General features: G+C 39.4%; 1 protein-coding gene and 1 pseudogene across 2 annotated transcripts in view; both read left to right on the top strand.

Annotated features, from left to right (window-relative positions):
- Nucleotides 1–3,445: 3,445 nt before the first annotated feature.
- Nucleotides 3,446–7,718, top strand: LOC123955023 (annotated as a pseudogene).
- A 2,901-nt stretch (nt 7,719–10,619) lies between these two features.
- Nucleotides 10,620–13,033, top strand: part of UBE2D1 (ubiquitin conjugating enzyme E2 D1) — a 38,630-nt gene continuing 36,216 nt past the window's right edge. Inside the window, exon 1 of one of the 2 annotated variants that reach the window (XM_046027738.1) lies at nt 10,620–11,111. In XM_046027738.1, coding sequence (XP_045883694.1) covers nt 11,088–11,111 — 24 coding nt within the window. In that variant the 5' untranslated portion in view covers nt 10,620–11,087. Of the gene's footprint in view, nt 11,112–11,179; nt 11,276–13,033 lie in introns of those variants that run through there. The other variant, XM_046027739.1, reaches the window with a different exon arrangement.

Here is a 13,033-nt window from a genome sequence, read left to right on the forward strand (position 1 = left end):
AATAAACAAGGAAGTCACGAGTGATGTAAATACATAAATGAATAAATTAGCAGTTTAAGGAGGAAGAGTTTACTTAGTCTCAAAGTACTTCCTCATAAAATACTTATTAAACAGAACTAAAAAAGGTAGCTTTTCTCTTAGAAGCCCCTGGATACCACCTTAAATCAAATGATTAAAATGAACATCATCATTAATGGATCAGACTGTGTTTCAAACTTACTGAGTCATATTACAGCATCACTTCCTTCCTGCCAAACATGCATAACTTGGATCTAATCATGACAAGATATCAAATTAAATGATATCCTAAAAAGTGGCCTGTAATCTTCAAAAGAATCAAAGTCAATAAATTTAGGAAAGACCAAGGAACAATTTCAGCTTAAAGAAGGCTGAAAGACAATTAAAGGCAACACAAGATTCTGATATGGATCCTTTTTCAATAAAGGGCATTCTTGAAACAATTGGCAAAATTTGACTGGGGTCTAAGAATTAGTTGGTAGTATATGTCATTATTAATTTGTTGATCCTGGCTCTAGTATTGTGGTTATGAAGGAAAATACCCTTTATAATTGAAATTACCTAATCTATTCATTAGTGATAGAGTATCATATTGAGAACTTACTCCAATATTGTGCAAGAAAAGTATTTTGTACTACAATTACAACTTTTATTTAAGAGAAGATTTTTGTTTTTTGTTTTTGTTTTTTTTAAATTAGAAACTCTGTCCTTGGCCACAGCAACTTCTTCCTAGACACATATGAGGCAAGGGAAACAAAGCAAAAATGAACTATCAGGACTTCATCAAGATAAAAAGCCTCCGCAGAGCAAAGGAAACAGTGAACAGAACTAAAAGGCAACCTACAGAATGGGAGAAGATGTTTGCAAATGTCTTATCAGATAAAGAGCTAGTATCCACATTCCATAAAGAACTTAGCAAACTCAACACCCAAATGACAAATAATCCAGTCAAGAAATGGGCAGAAGACATGAACAGACATTTCTTCAGAGAAGACATACAAATGGCCAACAGACACATGAAAAAATGCTCACCACCACCGAATCAAAACCACAATGAGACACCACCTCATACCTGTCAGAATGGCTGAAATTAATACCTCAGGAAACAACAGATGTCGGCGAGGATGCAGAAAAAGAGGAACCCTCTTGCACTGTTGGTGGGAATGCAAACTGGTGCAGTCACTCTGGAAAACTGTGAAGGTTCCTCAAAAAGTTGAAAATTGATCAACCTTAGGACTCAGCAGTTGCACTAGTAAGTATTTATCCAAAGGGTACAAACATGGTGATTTGAAGGGGCACATGCACCCCGATGTTTATAGCAGCAATGTCTACGATAGCCAAACTATGGAAAGACCCCGGTTATCCATCGACAGATGAAAGGATAAAGAAGATGTGGTATATATATGATGGAATACTACTCAGTCATCAGAAGAAATGAAATTTTCCCATTTGCGATGATGTGGATGGAACTAGAGGGTATTATGCTAAGCAAAATAAGTCAGTCAGAGAAAGTCAGTCACATCCCATGTGATCTCACTCAGGTGTGGAACTTAAGAAACAAAACAAATGAACATAGGGGAAGGGAAGGAAAAATAAAATAAGATGGAAAGAGAGAGGGAGGCAAACCCTAAGAGACTCTAATCTCTAGGGAACAAACTGAGGGTTACTGGAGGGGAGGCCAATTGAGGGGTGGGGTAATTGGGTGGAGGGCATTAAGGAGGGCACTTGATGTAATGAGCACTGGGCATTATATGCAACTGTTGAATCACTAAATTCTACCCCTGAAACTAATACAGTATATGTGAACTAACTTGAATATAAATAAAATCTAAAAATAGTTAAAAAAAAATTAGAAACTCTGTAGACTAGCTAGTCTGCCCATATTCTGATACCAGTTCAACAATTTATGAGCCAGTACACCTTGGGCAAATTACTCCTATTTGTTAGAGTATCTGTGAGAGAGTGAAATGTGTACCTACCTCATAGGATTATTAAAGGATTAAATGAGATAATATAAGTAAAACAGTGTGAAAAAAGAAAAGGAACTATTCAAGGAATTATAATAGGATACTGACAAATATTCAACTAATAAAAAAGAAATTAGAGAAGAAAGAAAATAGAAACAAAAGAAAAGATAGCATAAATGGAACACAAAGAGCAAAATGGTAGACCTAAATGTGGTGATATCAAATATAAATGAGTTAATATTCCAGTTAAAAAGCAGAGATTGTCAGACTGATTGGAAATAGAGTCCAACTGTATGTGTCTAAAAGAAACAATCTTTATTTTTTTAAAGAGTTATTTACTTATTTGAGAGAGAGAGAGAGAGCATGCAGGGGAAGGTACAGAGCAATGGGAGACAAGTAGATTCCCTACTGAGTAGAGAGCCCACATGGGACTCAGATCCAGGACCCTGAGATAATGACCATTAGCTAAAATCACGAGTCATTGGCTTAACCAACTGAGCCACTGAGGCAGTCCCACCAAAAAAATTAATGTTAAATATAAAAACACAAATGAATTGAAAGTCAATGGACAGAAAAAAATACCAAATAAATAAACATCATGAAAATGGTGTGACTGTCCTTTTTTCTCCCTATTTTATTTATATTTATATATATATAAAACATATATTATATATATACACATAATAATATACAAAATATACAAAATAATATATATTATATATATATACATAATGAAATAAAGTAAATTGTAAATATATATTTATATATAAAAGCTTTGCTTTTCTTGTGATTTTGGAATGTGGTGTCCTCTAACACACAGACCAAAACTCAGTCAGAAACAAGATCACCCTGCTTTGTCTACCCTGTGAGATTATAGTCTCTCTTCCCCCCTTCCTTTTTTTTTATTGTTTTGGTTTATTCTGGCTTTGTTTGCTTTTCTGTGGTGGCTTCCAACCACTTAAGATTTTTTTCTATGGTGCATTTTGCTTGGGTCACAGTTGAAAATTTCATTCAGTCACTCATCCTTCCTTGGGCAGAATGATAAGGAGGAACTAACAACAAAGGAAAGAACCAGAGGCAATGTTCTCTGCCATGGAGCTAACCAATTTGGATAAAAGCAAGATGGCAGAGATAGAATTCAGGATAGCAATTATAAAGTTACTAGCTAGGGTTAAGCGAGCATAAATGACAATACAGAATTCCTAAGGGCAGAAATGAGATCTAATCAGGCAGAACTTAAAAACGCAATGAAGGGGCACCTGGGTGGCTCAATAGGTTAAAGCCTCTGTCTTCAGCTCAGGTCATGATCTCCACGCCCTGGGATCAAGCCCCAAATCGGGCTCTCAGCTCGGCCGAGAACCTGCTTCCCCCTCTCTCTCTGCCTGCCTCTCTGCCTACTTGTGATCTCTGTCTGTCAAATAAATAAATAAAATCTTTAAAAAAAAACGCAATGAAATGAGATGCAGTCTAAATTGGATCCTCTAACATCGAGTGTCAATGAGGGAGAAGAAGAAAAGGCGATCTGTAAGACAGGCTGATGAAAAAGAAGGAGACTGAAGAGAGATAGAAAAACAACTAAAAGTCCATGGAGAAAGGCTTCAAGAATTTAATGATGCATTGAAAAGAAGCAATGTCAGAATCATTGCGGTACAAGAGTGGAGTGGGAAGAGAGAAAGAGAGAGATAGAAGATATATTTGAGCAAATCATGGATGAACTTCCCTAATCTGCAGAAGGAAACAAGCATTCATGTTCAAGAGGCAAAGAGGACCTCTCTCAAAATCAATAAAAACAGATAAATACTCCAACATATAATAGTGAAGCTTGCAAATCTTAGAGCCAAAGAACCTATTATAAGAGCAGCAGGGGAGAGGAGATTCTTTAAATACGGACAGAGGAACATCAGAATAACATCAGACTTATCCACAGAAACCTGATAGACCAGAAAGGACTGGCAAGATATATTCAGGGTACTAAGCGAGAAGAACATATAGCAAAGAATACTTCATTCAGCAAGCCTGTCATTCAAAATGGAAAGAAAAATAAAGAATTTCCAGGACAGACATAAACTGAAAGAACACATGACCGCCAAGCCAGCCCTGCAAGAAATATTAAGGGGGATATTGTAAGTGAAGAGAGTCCAAGAACAACATGGACTAGAAAGTAACAGAGACAATCTGTAGAAACAGGGACTTTGCACACAATACAATGGCACTAAATTCATGTCTTTCTTTTTTTTTTTTTTTTTTTTTACTAAATTCATGTCTTTCAATAGCTACTCTGAATGTAAAGGTATCAAAAGACACAGGTTATCAGATTGGATAAAAAAGCAAGACCCATTCATATGCTGTCTAAAGAAACTCAATTTGAACCTAAAGATACCTCCAGACTGAAGGTGAGGGGATGGAGAACCATTTGGTTCTCTTAGTGGGCCTGAAAAGAAAGCTGGGGTAGCAATCCTCATATCAGACAAATTGGATTTTAAACCCAAGACTGGAATAAGAGATGTAGAGGGACACTGCATCATACTTAAAGATCTATCCAATGAGAAAAATCTGAGAATTATAACTACTTATGCTCCCAACATGCAAACAGGCAATTACATAAGCCAATTAACAACCAAAATAAAGAAACTTATGGATAATAATACATTAATAATAGGGGACTTCAACACCCCACTCACAGCAATGGACATATCATTTAAGCAAAAGATCAACAAGAAACAAGGGCTTTGAATGATGCACTGGACCAGATGGACTTCACAGATACATACAGTATAACATTCCATCCTAAAACAACAGAATACTCATTCTTCTCGAGTGCACATGCAACTTTCTCCAGAATAGATCTCATACAGGGGTCACAAATCAGGTCTCAACCAATACCAAAGGATCTGGATCATTCTCTGCATATTTTCAGACCATTATGATTTGAAACTGGAACTCATCACAAGAAGAAATTTGGAAGGAACCGAAACACTTGGAGGTGAAAGAACATCCTGCTAAAGAATGAATGGGTCAACCAGGGCATTAAAGAAGAACTAAACAATTCATACAAACCTATAACAATGAAAACACATCCATTTAAAATTATGGGATACTGCAAAGGCAGTCCTAAGAGAGAAGTATAAAGTTCCACTTTCTAGAGCACAAAAATGATGTGTCAAAATAGCCCAAATACATCTCTCTTGCTGGTGTGCTTCAGAATGCTTTTTGCCCAAAAATACTTCAAACTTTCCTAGTTTACCAAATAGCTCATTGGTAGTCAACCTATACTTTGTTTACCAGCTGACAATTTATAGCCTAGAGTAAAAAGATGATTTATGTCAATGAGAGTCTTCCTTTTAGGGAGATGAAATAGGGAGTACCAAAAGTATGTGAACATTTAGCAGCACAAGAGTTGCTGGAAGACTGTCAAAAGTGAGTTTCAAAAAGTGCGAGCTCAAGCCATGTGTAAGAGAAGGAGGAGCTGGAAAAATGCACATGGGCCAATAGGCGAGAGAAGGGAAAACTCAGGAAAGGGAAAGTAAGAGTAATCCGGCTCCAGAACTGTCTTAGGGTTTTTGCCTGCGGAGGATGGTTGGGGGACTTCCAATTTAAGTTCACATCCCATATATTATTTCTATCATTCTTCCACTATCCTATTCCTTTGGGCATTTTCTTTTATGTTAAATGAGTGGATTTTTGTTCCTTACTCTTTGTAAGCCTTTAGAATGCTATGGCAGCTATTGTTTTGGGCTTCCAGAAAAGCTTTCCTCCACCCTGACTTTGTAGTAAACAGACTCTGATCCCTGGCCCCAGGGAAGAAAGGTGGATATATTCAATATGCTTTTGGAAATATAAGGCTGAAACTGGAGTGACAGTGGGGGCTGGAAAGAGATCATTATAATACAGATAAAAACAAGAAAGTAATTTTTTTTCTATCTTGACTTATTTTAATTCCAGTTAGTTAATATACAGTGTTATCTTAGTTTCGGTTATACAATATAGTGATTTAGTAGGTCCATACATCATCCTGTGTTCATCAATACAATCCCCACCTCCTATTTAACCCTTACCCCTACCCACCTCCCCTCTTGGTAACAATTAGTTTGTTCTCTATAATTAAGAGTCTGTTTCTTGATTTTCTCTCTTTCATTTTTTCCTTTTGTTTCCTTTTCCTTTTGTTTGTTATTTTCTTAAATTCCACATGAGTGAAATTATATGGTATTTGTTTCTCTCTGGCTGACTTACTTCCCTTAGCATATACACTCTAGCTCCATCCATGTCATTGCAAATGGCAAGATTCATTCCTTTATAGTAGAATAACGTTCCACTGTATTTATATACCACCTCTTTTTTTATCTACTCATAAGTCAATGGACACATGTATCCCTTTGAATTAGTGTTTTTGTATTCTTTGGATAAATACCCAGTAATGAGATTGCTGGGCAATAGGTAGTTCTATTTTTTTGAATTCTTTTTTTGGTGGACCTCCATACTGTTTCCCACAGTGGCTGTACCAGTTTGCATGTCCATCAATAGTGCAAGAGGGGCTTCTCATGGTTCCAGTAGGGAAAGAAGAAAGAAGCAGGGAGCAAGGCGGTTAGCCAACTCCTCCCTGCCCCCCCCCCCCACCGTGCCGTCTGCTGTGGCTTCTGCCACTGCTGCAGCCACTGCCTCTGTGCCCCTGTTGTGGGAAAGTAGATGTAAGTCCCAGCTGGAGCAAGCAGTGGTGCTGCTGAGGGAGGGTCCGCTGAGAGGGGGAAGACAGTGGCAGATATAGATAAACTCAACATGGACAGCATCATCCAAGGATTGCTGGAAGGGAGAGGGTCAAAGCCTGGTAAGAATGTACAGCTACAGGAGAATGAAATCTGAGGACTGTGCTAAAGTCCCAAGAAATCTTTCTCAGTCAGTCTATCCTACTAGAACTTGAAGTACAATACAAAATACGTGGTGACATCCATGGGCAATACTATGATTTGCTTCAACTTTTTGAGAATGGTGGTTTCCCACCAGAAAGTAACTACCTATTTCTTGGGGACTACATCAAGAGGGGGAAGCAGTCCTTGGAGACTGTCTGTCTCTTACAGGCTTATGAAATCAAATATCCTGAGAATTTTTTTTTCTTCTCAGAGGAAACCATGAGTGTGCCAGCATCAATAAAATTTATGGATTATGATGAATGTAAAAGAAGATACAACATTAAACTATGGGAAGCTTTCACAGACTGCTTTAACTGTTTACTGATAGCAGCCATCGTGGATAAGAAGATATTCTGCTGTCATGGAGGTTTATCAGCAGATCTTCAATCTATGGAGCAGATTCAGGGAGTTATGCAATCAACTAATGTATCAAATCAAGGTCTTTTTTGTGATTTTTTGTGGTCTGACCCTGATAAAGATGTCTTAGGCTGGCGTGAAAATGACAGAGGAGTGTCCTTCACATTTGGTGCAGAAGTGGTTGCAAAGTTTTTCCATAAGCATGATTTGGATCTTACATGTAGAGCCTACCAGGTGGTTGAAGATGAATATAAATTTTTTGCAAAGAGGCACTTGGTCACTCTGTTATCTGCACCCTATCATTGCGGAGAGTTTGACGATGCAGTGGCACCTGATCATGGCACTGATGAGTGTGGACAAAACTCTAATGTGTTCTTTTCAGATTTTAAAGCCTGCAAAGAAAAAGAAGGTGAATGCCATGAGACCTGTAACACCTCCAAGGGGTACGATCACAAAGCAAGCAAAGAAATAGATGTCATTTTGACACTATCTAGTTGGGATTTGTAACATAGAGTATATACCCTTCATTTTTAAAACTGTAATGTGTATTGGTTAGCTTGCTCAAATAGTGTGTTTGTGAGGTCCCTCTTCCATTTTTTGAATTAATGAATGGCATTTGCTGGTTATAACAGTAAATTAGAGACTCTCCACTCCTAAGAAATAAACATGTTTTGTTTTTTTAAAATTCTGTAGTCCTTTTACAAGCAACTTTAATGATGGTGTTAAAGTTGTACCCCTCAGAACAGTTTATCCTGTATAAGGGATAAGTATACAATTGATCTTTTTAAAATTCAGCTCAACCCATGCATGATGTAAATGCTTGTTTTCTTTAGGATATAAAGAAAGACCTAAGGTGCTCAATCTGTACATGTTATTGTCATAAAATACATACTATTGACGTAAACCACTATGAACACTTTTTAAAAAATTTGTTTCAAAGGGGATTTTTTTTTTCTCTCATTGTCTTGTCATGTACAAACTAGTTTTTACAGCTATCAACCTTAAGGTTAACTCAACATTGCCAGCATCACTGGTATGATGTATATTTAACTACACTTTCCTCTCCCATATACTCAAAATGACAAAGCCATTATTAAAAAAAAATAGTGCAAGAGGGTTCCTTTTTCTCCACATCCTCACCAACATCTGTTGTTTCTTGTAGTGTTGATTTGAGTCATTCTGACAGGTGTGAGGTGATATCTCACTGTAGTTTTGATTTTCATTTCCCTGATAACTTGATGATGAGCATCTTTTCCTTTTTTCCCCATTTTTATTTAAAGTCCAGTTATTTAACATATAATATAATATTGATTTCAAGAATGAAATTTAGTGCTTCATCATTTACATACACCACCCAGTGATGTGCATCTTTCCATGTGTTTGTTGATCCTCTGGATGTCTTCTTTGGAAAAATGTCTGTTCGTGTCTTCTGCTCATTTCTTAACTGGATTATTTATTTTTGGGCTGTTGAGTTTTATAAGTTCTTTATATATCCTAGATACTAACCCTTTATTGGGTATGTCATTTGCAAATATCTTCTCCCATTCAGTAGGTTGGCCTTTAGTTTTGTTGACTGTTTCCTTCACTGTGCAGAAGCTTTATACTTTGATATAGCCTCAGTAGTTTATTTTTGCTTTTGTTTCCCTTTCTGGAGACATATCTAATAAAGAATTGCTACAACTGATGTCAAAGAAGTTGCTGCCTGTGTTCTCCTCTAGGATTTTGATGGTTTCCTCTCTCACATTTAGGTTTAATCCATTTTGAATTTAATTCATGTTGAATTTATTTTTGTGTATGATGTAGGGAAGTGGTCCAGTTTCATTCTTTTGCATGTGGCTGTCCAGTTTTTCCAGCACTGTTTGCTGAAGAAACTGTCTTTTTTCCATTGGATATTCTTTCCTGCTTTGTTGAAGATTAATTGACCATAAATTTGTGGATTTATTTCTAATTATCTATTCTGTTCTATTGATCTATGTGTCTGTGTTTTTGTGCCAGTACCGTAGTGGTTTTTTTTTTTTTTTTTTTTTTTTTAGGATTTTATTTATTTATTTGACAGCGAGAGAGAGAGAGAGAGAGAGAGAGTGAGAGAGGAAACACAAGCAGGGGGAGTGGGAGAGGGTGAAGCAGGCTTCCCACTGAGCAGGGAGCCCAATGTGGAGCTCAATACCAGGACCCTGAGATCATGACCTGAGCTGAAGCCAGACACTTAACATCTGAGTAACCCAGGAGCCCCAGTACCATACTGTTTTGATTACCACAGCTTTGTAATACAACTTGAAGGTGGAATTGATGACTCCAACTTTGCTTCTTCAGCATTGCTTTGTTTATTTGGGGTCTTTTGTGGTTCCATACAAATCTTAGGATTGTCCTACTTTTCTGAAAAATGCTGGTGGTATTTTGATAGGGATTGAATTAAATGTATAGATTGATTTGGGTAGTTTAGGCTTTTAAACAATATTTGTTTTTCCAAAGGGAAGTGATTTTTATAGAGAACTTCTGACATGTTAGGTACTGTGTTTGGCACTATATATTTTAATACCAATTAATTTTGATATATCCAGGAATTATTATCTCTATTGACAGATGAAGGTACTGAGGCTTAGTTTAAAGTGTCTTAGCCATGGTCAAACAGTAGGAAGTGGTCAGACAGATCAGTCTACAACGCCCATGCTCCTCCAATCACCCTGGGCAGTCTCCCAGTTTTGGGAAGCCAAGAGATTTATCTTCTAGGAAGAATCGGTGATGAGATCAAGGCTTGCAATTCTGGGGCACTCTATCTCTTGAGAAGAGGAGCTAGTGACAGAAAAAGGAAAGTCAGAGAAGTTTAAGACCCAGCTACTAGGAAAGTTACCATGGAAGATTGTGTCCCTGAGTGCTTTGATAAGCAAAAGGATGGCCAGTCATCAAACGATTCAAAAACATCAGGAAGAATGAGGAGTGAATTGGGTTTGGTAATTAGAAGCTCAAGCCTGACCCTGGTGAAAACCGATTTTGTTTGTGCTGAAAGTAGAAGCCAAATTTTAACGAGCACACAAGTTCCTAAGAATTGAGGGGAGTAGATTGTAAGTTCATGAGAATTGTGGGGAGTAGATTGTAGGTACTGTGCAAGGAAGAGAAGAGAAAATAATGATGGCGAATCTCAGAATTTGGAGTTCCAAGGAGAAGGAGACATGGGAGATTAGCCGTGGATAGAGGTGCTTTTTGAAATAGGAATTAAGGAGGTAAGAAGGAGTCATAACGGGTATGTTTGTGCATGTGTGAGAAATTTGGGCAATTTATATATGGTTGAGAAGAGAGATCACTCTACAAAAGTAAAAATAACAGGATCTCTGTATTGGAAATTCCTGTAAGTGCTTTACGAGCTAATTTGTTATTCCTATTTTACAGATTGGGAACTTTAGGTTCATAAATTGATCAAAATCAAACTGCAGAGACCAACTCAAGACGGCGCAGTTCTAAGTCCAGGCTTGGGTTGAAGTCAGCAGTGAGTAACCCGATGTTGGCCAGGGAAGACCGCAGAGGACAGGGCTGGAACTACACTTCCCAGTGTGCCAGGCGGGGCGGGGCGCGGGCGGGGAGGGCGCAGGCTCCTTCCCAGAAGCAAAAGCGGAAACAAAAGAGTCTTGCCGGCGTCCCCGCCCGCACACTCGCGCACACTCGCGCTGGGGCGCACACTGAGCAGGCACTGGCTCCCGGAGCGAGCCAGCGAGCAGGGAGCAGGAGCCGGGGACCCCGGGCTGAACCAGCAGAGCAGCCAGCGAGTCGAGCCCCCGAGACCCTACGCCCCCGCGCCCCGTAGCTGCCGCCAGCCGGCCGGTGTCCCCGCCGCCCTCCCTGACCCATGGCGCTGAAGAGGATTCAGAAAGTGAGTGGCCGGGCCAGGCCTGGGGCGACGGGGCGCGCTTCGGCTCTCTGCCCACAGTGACCCCGGCGATGGTCCCGAAAGACGCGGCGGGAGGGCACGGGATGGGAGGGTGCGCGGGGATCAGGGGGTCAGAGATGCCGGTGGGGCCAGCGGGCACTGGACAGGTGAGGTGGGAGCAGGGACAAGTCCCGGATAGCTTGGAAGCGGGGGCCCCGCTGCGCGCTAGCGCCGGAGCTGCGCCGGGAGTCCCTGGGTGGAGATCCTTCTGTGGCTCCAGACCTTCCCCAAATCTGTGCTTTACGGTCACGGCTGGGTTTTGCCCTACACTGGTCTAGTTTTGGCCCCTGTCATGCTGTTTTCTCCACACCCGTTCTTTTCTGTTCTTGCTTCCCCGGGCTCCCTGCGAGGGCAAGGAAGGTGTGGTGGGCCTGCAGGCTGTCTCCTCGATGCTGTGGGTTTGTTCCGTTTCTCCTCTGCGGTTGGCTCCTGCTCAGATCCCTGAACGGGCTGGAAAAGCCCATTTGGGGCCCAGAAGCCAGGAGAAGCCTCTTGCCTCTTCTATTTTGGTACCTCTTCTGCTGCCACTTCAGGTCACATAGCTGTAGTGAAAAACATAGTTGCTGATACACAACAAGATGACCTCCTGGCTGTGATTCATTGTGAGTCAAGCCAAACAGGTTTTCCGCCCCCCATGATAAACTTACATGTAAAGTTCGAGACACAACAAAAACTGCCACAATATAAGTTGTTTGATGCTTTGACACATGAGTATAGAATGAAGAAGAAATGTATATATTCATTCAACAGATATTTATCCATCCCAACTCTGTAAGGAATTGCCTTCTCTTGCATAATACTGTATTTATTTGTGAAAATCTTACAGAGTTGGGGTTGGGCCATTTTTTTTTTTTTCTGTTCACTTTTATTTCTTATTGGGTTATGGGTCTGTTCACTGACACAGGTTTTAAGGTTTTACAGTATATGGAAACGTGGAGAATTTATTTTTAAATGGGGAGTGCTTCAGTAAGTTAAGCCATCAGCATGCCATGTAAATAATTTTAGAAGAAATCAATGCTACAGAAAAATCTTATTAACTTTTTAAGACATGAAGTGATGGAGATATATACATTGTATTCTCAGTCACAACTGGTGGCATCTTCTGGTGCAGAGGACAGCAACTTTCAGGTCCAGCCTTTTTTGTTGTTCAGACACTGAATGTGTAGGATACTGTTTTTGTTTATGTGCCATTTGAGGGTCTTCTCTCTATAAAACATAAACGTAACTGCATTTATTGATTCATGTTTTCTGACTTGAAGGTAATGCAGTTACACATTTAAAATTACCCTAATTTCGAAGCCCTAACCAACATCTTTGTCATGACTGGTATGCTTACTAATAATATGTAATATTGGCTTTCATTTGAATTAAACAATACACCTGTTCCAAGGAAGTTTTAAATTCCATTTCCTTCTTTCCTACTTGTGAGAATTCTTCACAAGACTTTGCATATACAATAGATTTTAAATAATGTAGAATCTGTCCACAGTAAGTAGACAGTCAAAGAAAATGGACATTATTCGTAAATACTTTACTGGGCAATTGTCAGTCACTATGCTGAATATTTGTAATACGGAATACACCCAAATCATATTTTTTTTTTAAAGATTTTATTTATTTATTTGACAGAGAGAGATCACAAGCAGGCAGAGAGGCAGGCATAGAGAGAGAGAGGGAAGCAGGCTCCCCGCTGAGCAGAGAGCCCGATGCGGGACTTGATCCCAGGACCCTGAGATCATGACCTGAGCCGAAGGCAGCGGCTTAACCCACTGAGCCACCCAGGCGCCCCGCAAATCATATTTTTTTAACTATTAGTTATTATTGGTTTATAACTGAGTTGTTTGGTTAAGAAAAAAATCACATAG

This window comes from Meles meles, chromosome 13 (assembly GCF_922984935.1).
Source record: "Meles meles chromosome 13, mMelMel3.1 paternal haplotype, whole genome shotgun sequence".
Taxonomy (NCBI): Eukaryota; Metazoa; Chordata; class Mammalia; order Carnivora; family Mustelidae; genus Meles; species Meles meles.